The sequence below is a fragment of the Bos taurus genome, chromosome 8 (genome assembly GCF_002263795.3).
Source record: "Bos taurus isolate L1 Dominette 01449 registration number 42190680 breed Hereford chromosome 8, ARS-UCD2.0, whole genome shotgun sequence".
Classification (NCBI taxonomy): Eukaryota; Metazoa; Chordata; class Mammalia; order Artiodactyla; family Bovidae; genus Bos; species Bos taurus.
The window spans coordinates 45,903,301-45,923,695 of record NC_037335.1 but is presented as its reverse complement, the minus strand read 5'-3'; the positions used below and the strand labels follow the sequence as shown (position 1 = coordinate 45,923,695).

The 20,395-nt window shown below is 39.9% G+C and overlaps 1 protein-coding gene and 1 non-coding gene across 2 annotated transcripts in view; one reads left to right on the top strand and one right to left on the bottom strand.

Annotated features, from left to right (window-relative positions):
• The window catches only part of CFAP95 (cilia and flagella associated protein 95), a 158,884-nt gene that overhangs the window by 129,715 nt on the left and 8,774 nt on the right, over positions 1–20,395 (bottom strand). Inside the window, exon 3 of the mRNA XM_059889246.1 lies at positions 6,544–6,712. Coding sequence (XP_059745229.1) covers positions 6,544–6,647 — 104 coding nt within the window. The 5' untranslated portion in view covers positions 6,648–6,712. The remainder of the gene's footprint in view (positions 1–6,543; positions 6,713–20,395) is intronic.
• On the top strand, positions 2,295–2,366 carry TRNAY-AUA (transfer RNA tyrosine (anticodon AUA)). Its single transcript has one exon. It is a non-coding gene; the product is annotated as a tRNA-Tyr (tRNA).

Genomic DNA, 20,395 nt, shown 5'->3' with positions numbered 1-20,395 from the left:
TATTTTCTTGTTTTTGTTTTTTCTGTCTACTCCATGTACTATGCTTTATTTGGTATTATATTTCCCACTGATGTCAAAAGTAAAAATACTTGTTTTAATTTTATTAGTGGTTATGAAGTTTTTCCAACATAGTCTTTAACTTGCACTTCCTTATGTTTCGAGATCAGGAATAAAATATCACCTCTTAATAACATGTAATATGACACTGCTCAATACAGAGTATGCCATCATCAAAGGCTTATTTGATTAGACTGAGTTGAAATCAATTTGTTCTTCAATCTCATTTGAAATTATTTGAGACACAGCATTCATGCAACATCTCAGACAGCTGACGGCAGTGGGGCAGGGAGAGTTTAAATAATATGGCCTCTGGTAATGCAGGCAGAAATGTTTCTAAATGAATGGTAAGAAAGCACTGTCAAAGTTTCATATTGTTACTACTCATTGTTGAAACTCATTGAAGTGCTACATTTTTAAAGGTATGTATAAAAATCTGTTCAGTGGTTGACAATCAATCTATCTTCCTGTTCAAACAAAACCCAAGGGAGACTGATTGGTTCGTTTACTTTTCAGTGTCTTATGCTCCTTTCCAATCTAAACTCCCATGTCATGGACATAGCAGTGCCTCTATAATTCCCAGAGTCTCTGAGCACCTGTATGTTGCATCCTGTCCAAGGGCAATTTAACTGTCAGGATATATCATCAAGTTCTTCAGCAAGTTGCCCAACTTATCACTAAAGCTGTATGAACAGCTTTATCGGGTGACACAGCCCTAAATCATTTAAATCTGAGAGAGAACAATGGAGAATTATTTCAAAGGCTTATACAGTGGTTGCATTGAGGTTTGTGGATGAAACATGATGGCCATGAAGGAATTTGGGGAGAAAAAGCAGTTATCACTTCTGTTTGCTTTCCTTTCTTGTCACATTACCTTTCTAATTTCAGGATAAGCTTACAGCTGATTTAAAAGGGCTTGTTAGCATGACTCCCAGAGGTTTCTGGCAAAGTGACCCCTATTTGGGCCGCACATTGCTACGTTTAAGAATATACTAAAATCAGGATATACAGTATGCAGCAAGGGTAATGAATCGGGGCTGCTCAGGCTGGCTTGGGTTTACTGTATTGATGCGCTCCATTGTATCTGACTCTTTTGTGACTCTATGGACTGCAGCTCATCAGGACTCCTCTGTCCATGGAATTCTCCAGACAAGAATACTGGAGTGGGTTGCCAATTCCTTCTCCAGGCAATCTTCCCAACCTAAGGATCGAACCCACCTCTCTTATGTCTCCTGCATTTGAAGATGGATTCTTTAACACTGAGCAACCTGGGAAGCCCTTTCCTGTACTGTACTGCCTCCTATAATCATACTGTGTTTTGCACTGAGAGATTTAATGTAAAGCTGCTGCTGCTACTGCTAAGTCACTTCAGTCATGTCTGACTCTGTGTGATCCCATAGACGGCAGCCCACCAGGCTCCCCAGTCCCTGGGATTTTCCAGGCAAGAACACTGGAGTGGGTTGCCATTTCCTTCTCCAATGCATGAAAGTGAAAAGTGAAAGTGAAGTCGCTCAGTCATGTCCGACTCTTAGCAACTCCATGGACTGCAGCCTACCAGGCTCCTCCATCCATGGGATTTTCCAGGCAAGAGTACTGGAGTGGGGTGTCATTGCCTTCTCTGAATGTAAAGCTAACAATGACCAAATCATATATAAAAACAGATCTCTGACCCACCACCTGCAACAACTTGGCCAGGAAATCAACCACCCCCAGGAAGCCAGCCTGTGATAAGTCAGACTTGTAGGAAGTCAAACTTCTATCTCCAGTGACAGTCTAGGGAGACAAATAGAAACCCCTATAACAATCAACTTCAAATGGCCAGGATTTGATGAATAATTAACAGCATTCCTAATATTTCCCCATAACCTGGCCACAGGTTTCCCATGCCAACAGCTTCCAATCAGGGCATACCTGAAGCCTTTTTTTCTTTCCACTCCTCTGTCTGCCTTTGGTATTCCGATCTCTTGAAGAAATTTCCACAGTTTGTTGTAATCTACACAATGAAAGGTTTTGGCATAATTAATGAAGCATAAGTAGATGTGTTTCTGGAATTCTCTTGCTTTATCAATGATCCAAAGGATGTTGGCAACCTGATCTCTGGTTCCTCTGCCTTTTCTAAATCCAGCTTGAACTTCTGGAAGTTCATGATTCATGTACTATTGAAGCTTGGCTTGGAGAATTTTGAGCATTACTTTGCTAGCGTGTGAGATGAGTGCAATTGTGGGGTAGTTTGGACTTCCCTGGTGGCTCAGATGGTAAAGCATCTGCCTATAATGCAGGAGACCCAGGTTCGGTCCCTGGGTTGGGAAGATCCCCTGGAGAAGGAAATGGTAACACACTCCAGTATTCTTGCCTGGAAAATCCCATGGATGGAGGAGACTGGTGGGCTACAGTCCATGGGGTCGCAAAGAGTCAGATATGACTGAGCGACTTCACTTTCACTTGAACATTCTTTGGCATCACTCTTCTTTTGGATTGGAATGAAAACTGACCTTTTCCAGTCCTGTGGCCACTGCTCAGTCTTCCAAATTCTGGCATATTGAGTGCAGCACTTTCACAGTATCACCTTTCAGGATTTGAAATATTTCAACTGGAATTCCATCACTTTCACTAGCTGTGTTCATAGTGGTGCTGCCTAAGGCCCACTTGACTTTGAATTCCAGGACGTCTGGCTCTAGGTGAGTGATCACACCATCATGGTTATCTGGGTCATGAAGATTTTTTTGTATAGTTCTTCTGTGTATTCTTGCCACCTCTTCTTCATATCTTCTGCTTCTGTTCGGTCCATACCATTTCTGGCCTTTATTGTGCCCATCTTTTCATGAAATGTTCCCTTGGTATCTCTAATTTTCTTGAAGAGATCTCTAGTCTTTCCCATTCTATTGTTTTCCTCTATTTCCTTCCATTGATCACTGAGGAAGGCTTTCTTATCTCTCCTTGCTATTCTTTGGAACTCTGCATTCAAATGGAATTATCTTTCCTTTTCTCCTTTGCCTTTCACTTCTCTTCTTTTCTCTTTGGAAGGCCTCCTCAGACAAGCATTTTGCCTTTTTGCATTTCTTTTCCTTGGGGACGGTCTTGATCACTGCCTCCTGTATAATGTCATGAACCTCCGCCCATACTTCTTCAGGCATTCTATCAGATCTAATCCCTTGAAACTATTTGTCACTTCCACTGTATAATCGTAAGGGATTTGATTTAGGTTAAACCTGAATGGTCTAGTGGTTTTCCCTACTTTCTTCAATTTAAGTCTGAATTTGGCAATAAGGAGTTCATGATCTGAGCCACAGTCAGCTCCCAGTCTTGTTTTTGCTGACTGTATAGAGCTTCTTCATCTTTGGCTGCAAAGAGTATAATCAATGTGATTTCAGTATTCACCATCTGGTGATGTCCATGTATAGGGTCTTTTCTTGTGTTTGCTATAACCAGTGCATTCTCTTGGCAAAACTCTATTAGCCTTTGGCCTGCTTCGTTTTGTACTCCAAGGTCAAATTTACCTGTTACTTCAGGTATCTCTTGACTTTCTACCTTTGCATTCCCATCCCCTGTGATGAAAAGGACATCTATGTTGGGTTAATTCTAGAAGGTCTTGTAGGTGTTCATAGAACCATTCAACTTCAGCTTCTTCAGCATTACTGGTTGGAGCATAGACTTGGATTACTGTGATATTTAACTTACATGCAGAGTACATCATGAGAAATGCTGGGTTGGATGAAGCACAAGATGGAATCAACACTGCCAGGATAAATATATATAAAAAAAGAAATATCAATAATCTCAGATATGCAGATGATACCACCCTTATGGCAGAAAGTGAAGAACTAAAGAGCCTCTTGATGAAAGTGAAAGAGGGGAGTGAAAAAGCTGACTTAAAACTAAACATTCAGAAAACTAAGATCATGGCATCTGGTCCCATCACTTCATGGCAAATAGATGGGAAACAGTGGAAACAGTGACAGACTTTATTTGGGGGGAGAGGGCACTCCAAAATCACTGCAGATGGTGACTGCAGCCATGAAACGAAAAGATGCTTGCTCCTCAGAAGAGAAGCTATGACCAACCTAGATAGCATATTAAAAAGCAGAGACATTACTTTGCCAACAAAGGTCCATCTATTCAAAGCTATGGTTTTTCCACTGATCATGTATGGATGTGAGAGTTGGACTGTAAAGAAAGCTGAGCACCAAAGAACTGATGGTTTTGAAGTGTGGTGTTGGAGAAGACTCTTAGATCCAACCAGTTCATCCTAAAGGAAATCAGTCCTGAATATTCATTGGAAGGACTGATGCTGAAGCTAAAACTCCAATACTTTGGCCACCTGATACGAAGAACTTACTCATTAGAAAAGACCCTGATTCTGGGAAGATTGAAGGCAGGCGAGAAGAGAATGACAGAAGATGAAATGGTTGGATGGCATCACTGACTCAATGGATATGAGTTTGAGTAAACTCCAGGAGTTTGCGATGGACAGGGAGGTCTGGCGTGCTTCAGTCCATGGGGTCACAAAGAGTGGACACAACTTGAGTGACTGAACTGAACTGAACTGTGTTATTGAATGGTTTGCCTTGAAAACAGAGATAATTCTGTCTTTTTCAGATTGCACCCAAGTACTGCATTACACCCAAGACCACCTTATCTGCCTCTGGAGAAATCTGTATGCAGATCAAGAAGCAACCGTTAGAACTGGACATGGGAAAACAGACCAGTTCAAAATTGGGAAAGGAGTATGTCAAGGCTGTATATTGTCAGCCTGCTTATTTAACTTATATGAAGAGTACAGTATGTGAAATGGCAGGCTGGATGAAGCACAAGCTGGAATTAAGATTTCCAGGAGAAATATCAATAACCTCAGATATGCAGATGACACCACCATTATGGCAGAAAGTGAAGAAGAACTAAAGAGCCTCTTGATGAAAGTGAAAGAGGAAAGTGAAAAAGCTGACTTAAAACTCAACATTCAGTAAACTAAGATCATAGCATCTGGTCCCATCACTTCATGGCAAATAGATGGGGAAACAATGGAAACAGTGACAGACCTTGTTTTCTTGGGCTCTAAAATCACTGCAGATGGTGAATGCAGCCATGAAATTAAAAGATGCTTGCTCCTTGGAAGAAAAGCTATGACCAACCTAGACAGCATATTAAAAAGCAGAGATATTATTTTGCCAACAAAGTTCTGTCAAAGCTAGTCCAAGCTATGGTTTTTCCAGTAGTCATGTATGGATGTGCGAGTTGAACCATAAAGAAAGCTGAGCACTGAAGAATTGATGCTTTTGAACTGTGGTATTCGAGAAGACATTTGAGATTCCCTTGGACTTCAAGGCGATCAGTCAAACCAGTCCTAAAGGAAATCAGTCCTGACTATTCATTGGAAGGACTGATGCTGAAGCTGAAAGTCAAATACTTTGGCCACCTGATGTGAAGAACTGATTCACTGGAAAAGACCCTGATGCTGGGAAAGATTGACGGCAGGAGGAGAAGGGGACAACAGAGGATGACATGGTTGGATGGCATCACCAACTCGATGGATATGAGTTTGAGCAAGCTCCAGGAGTTGGTGATGGACAGGGAAGCCTGGCATGCTGCAGTCCATGGGGTCGCAAACAGTTGGACACGACTGAGCAACTGAACTGAACTGTCTGCCTTTGAGTCTCTGCTAAAATACAAGTGACAGTGACTGACTCGCTTACTATAGCAAGCTCTGAATAAATAGCCTTTGCTTGTTTTCATTTGGTTAGTCTACATTTATTTCTACAGTATAAATCTGAGTTTAAAAAGGTGCTCCTGGCTTCAAAGAAATGGTCCCCAGCACATATCCAGGCTAGTCTATTTAGAGAACTGATCCACTCTTGGGTACTTTAGTCAAAATGTAAAGAGAAAGACTATGAAGACTGAAATGATTTTTATTTAGATATTATTATCTGTACCTATGCACCCAGTGAACTTCCCTTGTGGCTCAGCTGGTAAAGAATCAACCTGCAATGTGGGAGGCCTGGGTTTGATCCCTGTGTTGGGAAGATCCCCTCGAGAAGGGAAAGACTACCCACTCTAGTAGTCTGCCCTGGAGAATTACATGGACTATATAAGTCCATGGGGTCGCAGAGAGTCGGACACAACTCAGCGACTTTCACTTCACTATCTGATTACCTTATCCGCTTTCAGGCACCCAATAGTGAGGATTTCAAAAGGTGGAATCCCATCTGTCCTGAAATATGTTGCTGACCTCTGTGATGTATACCATGGCTGTGCTGATTTCTTTTACATACTCTAGATAGTTAAACCCTGCTTGATTTACCCAAGGAGCATGTATCTAGTTTTTCCATCAGTGTGAGCTTCCAACTGACACTGTCAATATAGTGACTGTGCACATTCTACTTCTCAGATTAGGTAGGCAGGGCTTGTATATTTTATAGAGGAATATAAAGACTTTTGTCTTCTGTCCAAGGCTAGAATTTCTAGATAACTTCTAATAGTAGTATTTCTTACCTGGAGCCAGGTACCATTTGAGGAAGAAAGGGCAGTAAAGGCAGAGAGGGCAGCATAAGTAAGGTGAGGAGGCAGGGACACGAGAGCAGTGTTGTGCATCTCATAGGCCTCTAGAAGATGCCATATGCTTTACATCAAACTTCAAATGCAGACTTCCAACTTCTACAAGCTGAGGGAATAGGAGAAGGAAAGACCCTGAAGTGAACTTTGCCCTGAGGGAGGTTTTAAAACACTATTTATTCTTGGGTTCTCTTGCATTAAGGGGACAAGCAACATCTATAGCTGAATATAGAGTTAAACATTTGATTAACCATCTCTTTTAACTCATGAATTAAATCAAAAAATGTACACATGCTATTTCTCTTGGCTAGTTATGCTGATAAGTGCTGTCTCATTTGAATAGTTCTTCTTGAATCATAGGTGCATAGGATCAAGCAGTTAACAGAAAAACAGAATATCTTGACTGGAGGCTGACAGCCACAATGACCGTGAATCAACGGAAATATCAAAAGAAGTAGCGCCAGCCCTGCAAGGTCTCCTGTTATGTAGTTCTGCGACCCCTACCCTCAAAATTCTCTTTCAATAGACCTGCCCTCTTTTAGAGAGTAGGATGGTAGTCTGCTGCCTTCCTCATTTGCTGGCAAATTAATAAATTTCTCTTTCTTTTATCCTCAAAGCTTTGTCCTCATTATTCTCATTCAGACTCAGAGACAGGAACTGAACTTTTGGTTATACATCCATATAGGCACCACTGATGAAAGTGAAAGAGAAGAGTGAAAAAGTTGGCTTAAAACTCAACATTCAGAAAACTAAGATCATGGCATCTGGTCCCATCACTTCATGGCAAACAGATGGGGAAACAGTGGCTGACTTTATTTTTCTGGGCTCCAAAATCACTGCAGATGGTGATTGCAGCCATGAAATTAAGACGCTTGCTTTATGTCCAACCTAGACAGCATATTAAAGAGCAGAGACATTACTTTGCCAACAAAAGTCTGTCTAGTCAAGGCTATGGTTTTTCCAGTAGTCATGTATGGATGTGAGAGTTGGACTATAAAGAAAGCTGAGCACTGAAGAATTGATGGTTTTGAACTGCGGTGTCGGAGAAGACTCTTGAGAGTCCCCTGGACTGCAAGGAGATCCAACCAGTCCATTCTAAAGGAGATCAGTCCTGGATGTTCATCGGAGGGACTGATGTTGATGCTGAAACTCCAATACTTTGGCCACCTAATGCGAAGAGCTGACTCATTGGAAAAGACCCTGATGCTGGGAAAGATTGAGGGCAGGAGGAGAAGGGAATGACAGAGGATGAGATGGTTGGATGGCATCACCGACACAATGGACATGGGTTTGGGTGGACTCCGGGAGTTGGTGATGGACAAGGAGGCCTGGCGTGCTGCAGTTCATGGGGTCGCAAAGAGTCAGACACAACTGAGTGACTGAACTGAACTGAACTGAACTGAGCTCTCAAGAATTCTCATCTGTTGTTCTCCTTCATGCCCAATGCACAAGGACCAACAGCTCATTTGACTCTAAGTGTGATCATGACATGGTCCAGATGTTCATTTTCAATCTTTGAGGCCTAAATATGTCAGCAAATATTTTCAAGCGGAAGATGAGGTAAAAACAATTATGTGCTAAACATACTTCTCTCTTTGCCTTGCAAATTCCTTCTTTGATATTAATCATGGTTGTTAATATTCATGTCAGCATCTGTAACAGAGCTCCTGATTCTGTCAATTTGCAACATATCATTAAAATAGCAGCAATTTTCTTTTTTAAACCTCAAGATTTTTCTGTCCTATATATGTGTGTCTTGGTCACTTAATTGCAACCAAGTCTTTGTGACCCCATGGACTGGAGCCCACCAGGCTCCTCTCTGTCCATGGAATTCTCCAGGCAACTGGAATGGGTTGCCATTCCCTTCTCCAGAGGATCTTCCTGACCCAGGGATCAAACCTGGGTCCCCCACATTGCAGGCAGATTCTTTACCGACTGAACTACCAGGGAAGCCCTATATATAGGCATTGTAGAAAATAAGAAAGAAAGAGAAACAAAGGAAAGAAGGAAAGAAAGACTGAGGAAAGGAGGGACAAAACGAATGAAGGAAGAGAGGGAGGTCACAATACCAACATCACTATTAATATTTGGGTATAAAAATTTCCAATTGTACTTGTTGTCATGTCATCACAACATACAAAGTATTTTATAACTTTCTTTACTCAATTATATGTTAACATTAAACATTCCACAATGTAAATGTTAATAACAGGAGTACATTTCAAAGTCTGGGTAGTCCATACAATGTCTTCTATTGTTAAATATTTATTGTTTCCTATTCTTCATTATTATAAGGAATGCTGCCATTAACACCCCATAAATAAATATTTTCCTGAATGCATGGTGACTTCCACATCAAAAAAAGCGTGGCATCTGTAACAGAGAAATTGTATTTATCATATATGTGTATCATACAAATTGTATCTGTAACAGAAATTGTATTTATCTCTCAAAAGTTAAGCATATCTTTATTACTTTTGATCTATGTTCCAAATAGCCTTCCAGAAAGGTTAACAATTTATACTCCTTCCAGCAATGCATGAGTGTGTTCATTTTCCTATACCCTCTTTGTCTAAGTATTATGTTTTGGCCTTTCTTTCCTTTCTAACTCATGTCACCTGTTAATGTAGTAATGCACCAGAGTTTTCCTAAGAAAAGTTTGTCTTACATACATTTCACTACAATGCATCCAAAGGATCAATGATACACAGAATCTGAAGGATGTAATTTAGCCTCTTCAGGATTGATCAAGGGCTTTGGGGGGAAAGCACAGGAACAGAAAAAGGCATGGAGGGTGGAACAATGAGGAAAATGAAAATCAGTCCTTAGATGTTTATCTAAGAAAGACTCTAAATAGGATGAAAGGTGACTCAGTGGGAAAGGCAAATCAATATTTTGTACCACCTTCTGGATACAGTGTTCAGCCTCAATATTACCCCTGAACGCCAGATTTACGTATGTGACAAACCTATTTTGAGATTTACACTTGTTTAGCTATTTCTCTCATCACCACTACACCAACATACAGCAACATACATCACACCAACATAAAGCCAATTAGAAAAAATGTTTCATTCTTCCTCCAAAATATATCTGTACCTGGTCTAATTTTCTCCAAATTACTGTTTCTTACGGCCATTTCTCATCTGACCATAGATTCTTAATTGTTCTCCCTGCTTCTACAATCCATTCTCTACATAGCAGCCAGGGAATGATAGTCATAACATGTCATACGCAGCTTAAAATCATTCAGTGGCATCCTCTGGCTCTTGGAATGAAATCTCAACACACTATGTGGCTTACAAGCCCTTACACACAAGTAGGATTCTGTCCAACTCTCTGATGCCATTTGGTACTGCTTTCCCCCTCCATCATCTGTCACCAACCACTCTGGTATCATTCTACTTCTGTTGTTTGCTGAATTCTTTTCCACATTTGAACTTTTCAATTTGCTGTTCCACCTCCTTAGTCACTCTTCTCCTCACTTTATGCATGGACAGATCTCACCCATCATGTTCCACCTCAGAAAAAGCCTCCCAGACTATCCTTCTGAGTTGCCTGCAATCACCAATACATTAATTCTCCATCATATAACCCTATTTTTTCCTTTGTTAGGAAATCAAACAATCTTCTTTATTTCCTTTCTAACTTGGTTGTTGTCTTATTCGCTAGAATGTAACCTCCATGAGTATAGAGACTTAATTTTCATAAAACCACTGTTATCACCAGCAGCTACCTGAATGGCATACTGTTGACACTCAAAAAGTTTGAGTGTACAAAATAAAAAAACACAAGGTATATGCATGATCAACTAAAATCATATTTACTTTGTGGTAATATATTTTCTTACATATACATATAATCATTATAGCCATAACTAAGGAGTTCAGTTCAGTTCAGTCGCTCAGTCATGTCCGACTCCTTGCAACCCCATGAATTGCAGCACGCCAGGCCTCCCTGTCCATCAACAACTCCCAGAGTTCACTCAAACCCACGTCCATTGATTTGGTGATGCCATCCAGCCATCTCATCCTCTGTCGTCCCCTTCTCCTCCTGCCCCCAATCCCTCCCAGCATCAGAGTCTTTTCCAATGAGTCAACTCTTCACATGAGGTGGCCAAAGTATTGGAGTTTCAGCTTTAGCATCAGTCCTTCCAAAGAACACCCAGGACTGATCTCCTTTAGGATGGACTGGTTGGATCTCCTTGCAGTCCAAGGGACTCTCAAGAGTCTTCTCCAACACCACAGTTCAAAAGCATCAATTCTTCGGCGTTCAGCTTTCTTCACAGTCCAACTCTCACATCCATACATGACTACTGGAAAAACCATAGCCTTGACTAGATGGATCTTTGTTGGCAAAGTAATGTCTTTGCTTTTGAATATGCTATCTAGGTTGGTCATAACTTTCCTTCCAAGGAGTAAGCGTCTCTTAATTTCATGGCTGCAATCACCATCTGCAGCGATTTTGGAGCCCAAGAAAATAAAGTCTCTGACTGTTTCCATTGTTTCCCCATCTGTTTGCCATGAAGTGATGGGACAGGATGCCATGATCTTCGTTTTCTGAATGTTGAGCTTTAAGCCAACTTTTTCACTCTCCTCTTTCACTTTCATCAAGAGGCTTTTTAGTTCCTCTTCACTTTCTGCCATAAGGGTGGTGTCATCTGCGTATCTGAGGTTATTGATATTTCTCCTGGAAATCTTGATTCCAGCTTGTGCTTCTTCCAGCCCAGTGTTTCTCATGATGTGCTCTGCATAGAAGTTAAATAAGCAGGGTGACAATATACAGCCTTGATGTACTCCTTTTCCTATTTGGAACCAGTCTATTGTTCCATGTCCAGTTCCACCTGTTGCTTCCTGACCTGCATATAGGTTTGTCAAGAGGCCGGAGTTTACTTTATTTTTAAATAATTTTATTTTGATTGGTGAAAAGGAACATGGCACTGTTTGAATAGTCTAAACTCATTTAATCATTGTCCCTTATTTTTGCAAATTTAATTTTTACAATTTTTCACTATTATAAGCAATATTATCATATGTAAACTCGAAGCTAATATATACTTATTAAAATTTCCTACTAAAGTGGCTTTGCTGGATCAAAATCTTTTTTTGGTTTCATCAAATTTCCTTCTGAAAATATTAAAATACTAAACCAACTGTCTATTAGCAGTAAACTAAAGTTCTTGTGGTCATTTCATATACTAGGTTGCATTCAGCTAAAAGGAAAAGAAAGCCCCAGTGAAAACTGGTTAATAAGGAAAAATATCTCAATTAAAAAGGACCAGTGATAGAGCAGTTTTCAGTACTGCTTGATTAAATGGCTCAATAAAGTCATTCTTCTTCTCTCTGCATTGCCCTCAGGCTGAGTCCCCTCAAGATTACAAGATAGCTGAAGCAGTTCTGGGCTGAACATCCCAGGAAAACCAGACCAGAGATAAAAATGGATCATATCTCCTTGTGTCTCCTTCCTAGGAAGAGGAAATACTTCCCAGGAACCAAATAGCAAACTTCCCTCAGGTCTCACTGGATGGAAGTGGGTGACATGCCCTCTTGTAAGCCAGTCACCGATAAGGAGAATGGAACCACCAGAAAGACTTTACAGTTAACCCTTAAACATATCTGGAGTCTCTCCTAGAGTAAACATGAGGATTCTGTCAGTAAAAAAAAAAAATTGAGGTGGGGTGATCTTGGGATAAAACCCTAGTATATGACAATATGGAGTATTAACATTTTAAAAATCTTTGAAAATTTGTTTGATGAAGAGTTATTATTTGAAATTGCATTTGACCACTAGTTTGCATTAATATTTTCTCATGTTCTGCTCTGTATTCTCATTTTAAACTGCTTTAGTGGGGGCACAGACATTCTTGGTGGCATACAAAAAGAAGAGAAAAAGGAAAGGAATCCAATTTGCAAGCTGACCTCAATACTAAACTCTCAAGTAGTTTACAAAAGCCACCACATCAGAAGTCTCTTTATAATTGCCAAATCCATGAATTTCACCCAAGCACTGATGGCTGCTCAGTAGAACAAGTGAGGCAATATGAATCCAGAAAACATTATGTGCACTAATCACATTTTCATTGGCAGGAGAGTCAATAGGGTTACAGCTCCCAAGAAGTTCCTTAAGTTTTGCTGACAGCTCACTATTACCCCTTGTAATTTCATATTATAATGTGTACTATTTCTCTCCCAAACTTGTCCCCAGAATTTTCCTTAAGATAGAACAAGTTAGATAACACATAGCTTCAACTGCAGTTACCCTTTGGTTTATTTTCTTACGGGTTTTCTATTACAATATCATTAACTTAGGGAATACCTGGTGCCACTGATAGTGGAACCCACATAACATATTCTAATGAGACTATCAGCTCCATTAATTTGAACTCCCTTGCAACAATAAATGCTCTACAATGTCTCCTCCTTATCTTAACCCATTTTCTGCAAACATTTCCATGTTAATTACTAATTAAATATTTTAACTATAATTAAATAATAATTGTTATTTACATTAGTAAATTAATAATTTAGTAATTTAATAATTTATATTCCCCTCTTTTTAAAAGATTTCCCTTTGAACAATAATAACATGTTCATTAGATAGTTACTAGATTATCATCTCTGATTTTTATATGGGCTATTTATCTATTAAGGATGTTGATTATCTGTCTTTTTAAATTTTATCTTTGTCTTTCAAATTTGATTAATGTGATACATATGTATATCATTTGTCAATCTTGTTTTTTATTTTCTGCCTTGCATAACATGTAAAAGAAGACTTTTTACTCTGAGATCAAGTATATCCATTCATTCATTTTAAAGGTCTTAAGCCTTTAGATTTTGCAGTAAATGTCAGACTTCATGTATGTGTGTAATTATATATTTAGCTATGAAAATCTTTCAAATACCAACAAGAAAATTGTTTGGTGTGATACATTTAAATTGACATAATGAGATCTTCCATGCGCAGCATTATTCTGTTGACACTGTTCTTTTCTTTCACATTCATTTGCTCCTACAAGTACTATATCCACACCAAAATGACCACTGAAATTCAGATTTCCAGGTCAACATATAAAGGAATTCCCCTAGCTCATGAAAAGTAGGAGAACATTAGGGTCAGAAGGAAAGAATCGAGACTCATGGGCAAAAGGACTGAAAAAAAGGTGAATGTTGTGAATGTTGAGCTAGCTCTGTCATTCAGAAGCAAAGGGTCAGCTCTATCTCATCAATCTTCTATTTGCTCTGGCCAAGGTCAAAATGATTCCAGCTTATATGCCATGGCAAAAAAAAAAAAAAAAAGGATACTATTTAGAATCAGAAAATAAAGAATTGTGGGGAGGCTGAAGAAGGAAAATATTATTCATGACTTTTTCTTATACTGTGTTGGGGAAATCATCAGGACTCTCATAATAACTACAGAATACACACTTCCTTGGGCTTCCCTGGTGGCTCAGATAGTAAAGAATCTGCCTGCTGTGCAGGAGACCCAGGTTCGATCCCTGGGTCAGGAATAACCCCTGGAGAAGAAGGAAATGGCTACCCACTCCAGTATTGTTGCCTTGAGAATTCCATGGACAGAGGAGGCTGGTGGGCTACAGTCCATGGGGTCCCATAGAGTTGGACGCGACTGAATGACTAAAACTTTCACTTTTTCACACACCTGCTTAACTGTTATAATTACAATTCATGAACTGAAAGAGAGGAAAAATGTGTTCAAGAGCCTTTTCCCTCTGAGTATATGCCTTAAATATTGATTTTCAACATAAAGTGATTGATACACTGCCACTATTTTAAAAACTATTTTCTATTCTAACTTAAAACCTCCAAATCAAAAACAGAGAGATCAGTTAGGCTTAGCTTCCCAGAGTGAATCAATGAAATTCTTAAAATGTTTTTACATGGTACTCCAACGGTTTTCTTAGAAATTAATTTAAAAGTGATAGAATTTACGATACAGATGTTTAAGGTTGTTTTGTTTGTTTTTGCTTAATTATGGACTGAGCTGACTGGATTAATATTTCATGTGTTTTGTGAGGGAGGTGCAGGGAAAACAGTTATTGACGATTTAAACTTAAGAAAACAGACACCTCAAAAAATTTCAAAAGGCTGGACTAAAGACACCTAGCTAGAAAGGGGCAGAATCAGGACTGAAAATCAGGTTTTCAGATTCTAATTTTGGTGTTTTTTTCTATTCTATGCTACTTTTACTACACAATAAAATCCTTATTTTCTAGAAATTTTACACAAAGGCAATAATAGTTGGATTTTCAACAATCTAATGGGTTAGTAATATTGGAACACTAAGGCTAAGAGGAGCAACCCTACATCCAAGGAGCAGCGGCTGCGCAGGCGCAGGTGGGCTGAGAGGAGCTACTCCACATTCAAGGTCAGGAGGGGAGACCCTGAAGAGATACCCTTCGTCCAAGGTAAGGAGCAGGACTGTGCTTTGCTAGAACAGCCATGAAGAGATACCCCATGACCAAGGTAAGAGAAACCCAAGTAAGACGGTAGGTGTTGCGAGACGGCATCAGAAGGCAGACACACTGAAACCATAATCACAGAAAACTAGCCAATCTGATCACACAGACCAAAGCCTTATCTAACTCAATGAAACTAAGACATACCATGTAGGGCCACCCAAGATGGACGGGCCATGGTGGAGAGGTCTGACAGAATGTAGTCCATTGGAGAAGGAATGGCAAACCACTTCAGTATTCTTGCCTTGAGAACCCCATGAACAGTATGAAAAGGCAAAATGATAGGATACTGAAAGAGGAACTCCCCAGGTTGGTAAGTGCCCAATATGCTACTGGAGATCAGTGGAGAAATAACTCCAGAAAGAATGAAGGGATGGAGCCAAAGCAAACACAATATCCATTTGTGGATGTGACTGGTGATAGAAGCAAGATCTGATGCTGTAAAGAGAAATATTGCATAGGAACCTGGAATGTTAGGTCCATGAATCAAGGCAAATTGGAAGTGGTCAAACAGGAGATGGCAAAAGTAAATATCGACATTCTAGGAATCAATGAACTAAAATGGACTGGAATGGGTGAATTTAACTCAGATGACCATTATATCTACTATTACAGGCAGGAATTCCTTAGAAGAAATGGAGTAGCCATCATGGTCAACAAGAGTCTGAAATGTAGTACTTGGATGCAATCTCAAAAAGGACAGAATGATCTGTTCGTTTCCAAGGCAAACCATTCAATATCACGGATATCCAAGCCTATGCCCTGACATGTAACGCTGAAGAAGATGAAGTTGAACGGTTCTATGAAGACCTACAAGACTTTTTAGAACTAACACCCAAAAAAGATGTGCTTTTCATTATAGGGGACTGGAATGCAAAAGTAGGAAGTCAAGGAACACTTGGAGTAACAGGCAAATTTGGCCTTGAAGTATGCAATTAAGCAGGGTAAAGGCTAATAGAGTTTTGCCAAGAGAACACACTGGTCATAGCAAACACCCTCTTCCAACAACACAAGAGAAGACTCTACACATGGACATCACCAGATGGTAGACACCGAAATCAGACAGATTATATTCTTTGCAGCCAAAGATGGAGAAGCTCTATACTGTCAGCAAAAACAAGACCGGGAGCTGACTGTGTCTCAGATCATGAACTCCTTATTGCCAAATTCAGATTTAAATTGAAGAAAGTGTGGAAAACCACTAGGCCATTCAGTTATGGCCTAAATAAAATCCCTTATGATTATACATTGGAAGTGAGAAATAGATTTAAGGGACCAGATCTGATAGACAGACTGCCTGATGAACTATGGATGGAGGTTCATGACACTGTACAGGAGACAGGGATCAAGACCATCCCTAAGAAAAAGAATGCAAAAAAGCAAAATGACTGTCTGAGGAGGCCTTACAAATAGCTGTGAAAATAGAAGCCAAAAGCAAAGGAGAAAAGGAAAGATATAAGCATCTGAATGCAGAGTTCCAAAAATAGCAAGAAAAGATAAGAAAGCCTTCCTCAGCAATCAATGCAAAGAAATAGAGAAAAACAACAGAATGGGAAAGACTAGAGATCTCTTCAAGAAAATTAGAGATATCAAGGGAACATTTCATGCAAAGATGGGCTCGATAAAGGACAGAAATGGTATGGAACTAACAGAAGCAGAAGATATGAAGAAGAGGTGGCAAGAATACACAGAACTATACAAAAAAGATATTCATGACCAAGACAATCATGATGGTGTGATCACTCACCTCGAGCCAGACATCCTAGAATGTGAAGTCAAGTGGGCCTTAGAAAGCATCACTATGAACAAAGCTAGTGGAGGTGATGGAATCACAGTTGAGCTATTTCAAATCCTGAAAGATGATGCTGTGAAAGTGCTGCACTCAATATGCCAGCAAATTTGGAAAACTCAGCAGTGACCACAGGACTAGAAAGGGTCAGTTTTCATTCCAATCCCAAAGAAAGGCAATACCAAAGAATGCTCAAACTACCCCACAATTGCACTCATCTCACATGCTAGTAAAGTAATGCTCAAAATTCTCCAAGCCAGGCTTCAGCAATACATGAACCGTGAACTTCCAGATGTTCAAGCTGGTTTTAGAAAAGGCAGAGGAACCAGAGATCAAATTGCCAATATTCCCTGGATCATGGAAAAGCAAGAGAGTTCCAGAAAAACATCTATTTCTGCTTTATTGACTATGCCAAAGCCTTTGACTGTGTGGATCACAATAGACTGGAAAATCCTGAAAGAGATGGGAATACCAGACCACCTGATCTGCCTCTTGAGAAATCTATATGCAGGTCAGGAAGCAACAGTTAGAACTGGACATGGAACAATAGACTGGTTCCAAATAGGAAAAGGAGTATGTTAAGGCTGTATACTGTCACCCTGCTTATTCAACTTATATGCAGAGTACATCATAAGAAACACTGGGCTGGAAGAAGCACAAGCTAGAATCAAGATTGCCAGGAGAAATATCAATAATCTCAGATATGAAAATGACACCACCCTTATGGCAGAAAGTGAAGAGGAACTAAAAAGCCTCTTGATGAAAGTGAAAAGAGGAGAGTGAAAAAGTTGGCCTAAATCTCAACATTCAGAAAACTAAGATCATGGCATCTGGTCCCATCACTTTATGGCAAATAGATGGCAAACAGTGGAAACAGTATCAGACTATTTTTCGGGGCTCTAAAATCACTGCAGATGGTGACTGCAGCCATGAAATTAAAAGATGCTTACTCCTCGGAAGGAAAGTTATGACCAACCTAGATAGCATATTCAAAAGCAGAGACATTACTTTGCCAACAAAGGTCCACCTAGTCAAGGCTGTGGTTTTTCCAGTGGTCATGCATGGATGTGAGAGTTGGACTGTGAAGAAAGCTGAGCACCTAAGAATTGACGCTTTTGAACTGTGGTGTTGGAGAAGACTCTTGAGAGTCCCTTGGACTTCAAGGAGATCCAACTAGTCCATTCTAAAGTAGATCAGTCCTGGGTGTTCACTGGAAGGACTAATGCTGAAGCTGAAACTCCAATACTTGGCCACCTCATGCGAAGAGTTGACTCATTGGAAAAGACTCTGTTGCTGGGAGGGATTGGGGGCAGGAGGAGAAGGGGACGACAGAGCATGAGATGGCTGGATGGCATCACCAAATCGATGGACGTGGGTTTGAGTGAACTCCGCGAGTTGGTGATGGACAGGGGGGCCTGGCATGCTGCGATTCATGGGGTCACAGAGTCAGACACGACAGAGTGACTGAACTGAACTGAAGCTAAGTTTGGGGATATGAGAAGAATGAAAGAAGAAACAAGTTGTCATCAAACCCTTTCATTTAATCAATGTGGCTTTGAGCCAAAGAGAAAAGAGAAGGGATCCTGTGTGTGATTCAGAATTCTAGAGTTTTCTATCATCAATTAAAAAAAAAAACTCACCAAATTTCTAATCATTCTCTAGAGGAAGGCATGCACTGGGTTGTGAGGCTCAACAGAAGAACATGGGCTCTGTCACAAAGTTGATCTGGTTCCAGATCCAGCTCAGCCACTAACTCATTATGTGCCTTTGGGTTAAGCCACTTTTCTAAGCCCTACTTTCCTCATCTAGATAATGGAGGAAAACAAAGCAGTTACCTTATAGGATTGCTGATAGTTAAAGGCAATATATGTAAAGCTACTTTAACACAGTGCCAGGCACAAAGTAAACACAGCTATGATCTCTTGTTTTGGTTTTGTCACAATGAAGAGTACAGATAGTTACATGAGGCTGCTTCATGATGACTTAGGAAAGGCTCAGGTCCAGAAACTGTAATACAGTTCCTTTCTATTTCCTTGGTCTTGGATCAGAGAGTAAACCTTGATGTTTTATTCATGACGACCATACAATCTGGCGACAGAGGCAAGTCTTAACTTAATTTGCTGTTTAATCTTGAATACAGTAATTTCATCTCATTCCTTACTTATGAATTGAGGATACGGATAAGATTGTAGTTTTGAGGACTACATAAAATAGAGGATTAAGAGATGGTATTTTTGCATAAAACATGGATTATAATTATTTACTCTACCTGCAGACACATGAGTGGTAATACTATCAGCAGAGCCTCCTCCTATTAATGTTACTATACTTTTTCTATTACTATAATTTTTCAAGGCTCATTTTCCTGACACCCATCTTCTTTTCCCAGGGCAATTCCAGGCTTCCTTATTATGACCAATATAGGCCTGTTTACTGGACATAATCACATGAGGATTCCTGCTTTATGCATTAACCAGGCCATTACAGCTACTGAGTAGCAGCACCAGTTTATAATCTGTGAATTTTTAAAGATCCACTTCTCATCTGTCTATTCAATCCTATCACAAAGTCTAACATTGAGAATTAAGTCCAGAAATGGTAGATTTGGTCAGACTGTGGAAGCTTTTTGTATCATTAGCAAAAAATCTGGGTTTTTCTTTGGTGGTTGGTAAAGAGTATTAGAAAAACCACTTTGGGAGTTCTGTAGGGGTTAGCAAGAGGCTTGGCCTGGAGATATGACCTGCACAATCAATACCAGCAAGAGAAGAAGAAATAAGCTAAGAATTCTGCCTAATACGGAAGGCAAGTATTGAAAATAATCTTTAAAATATTTCCATCGATATCCTTAATGTATCAATTTAATTATGTTCAAGTATATAGAGTCCTTAACATATCTTTAACATATCAATTTAATTATGTTCAAGTATATAGAGTGGTGGCCAGTGGTATGAAACAAACTATTCTAAATGAGTGATCTTAAAATGCACACATATATGCACACATATAGACACACACTCACTCACACACAGAGAGTCAACAATGATGCCTCAAAATACAACTTTTGGAGCTTTATAGTTCCAGTCTACTTCATGCAGCAGAGTCAATCTATATGTTGGTAGAAAAAGAGCAGGGGGAGGGGGTGGAAATCTAGGAAAAAGTAAACCAGTTTTCCCTATTCAGATAATTCATGGATTTCCATATCATATCTACTAGCAAATAGCTATCAAAAATAATGTAAATTCTACTCTGCTGCTGCTGCTAAGTCTCTTCAGTCGTTTCCGACTCTGTGTGACCCCATAGACGGCAGCCCACCAGGCACCCCCGTCCCTCGGATTCTCCAGGCAAGAATATTGGAGTGGGTTGCCATTTCCTTCTCCAATGCATGAAAGTAAAAAGTGAAAGTGAAGTCGCTCAGTCGTGTCTGACTCTTCGTGACACCATGGACGGCAGCCTACGAGGCTCCTCTGTCCATTGGATTTTCCAGGCAAGAGTACTGGAGTGGGGTGCCATCACCTTCTCCAAATTCT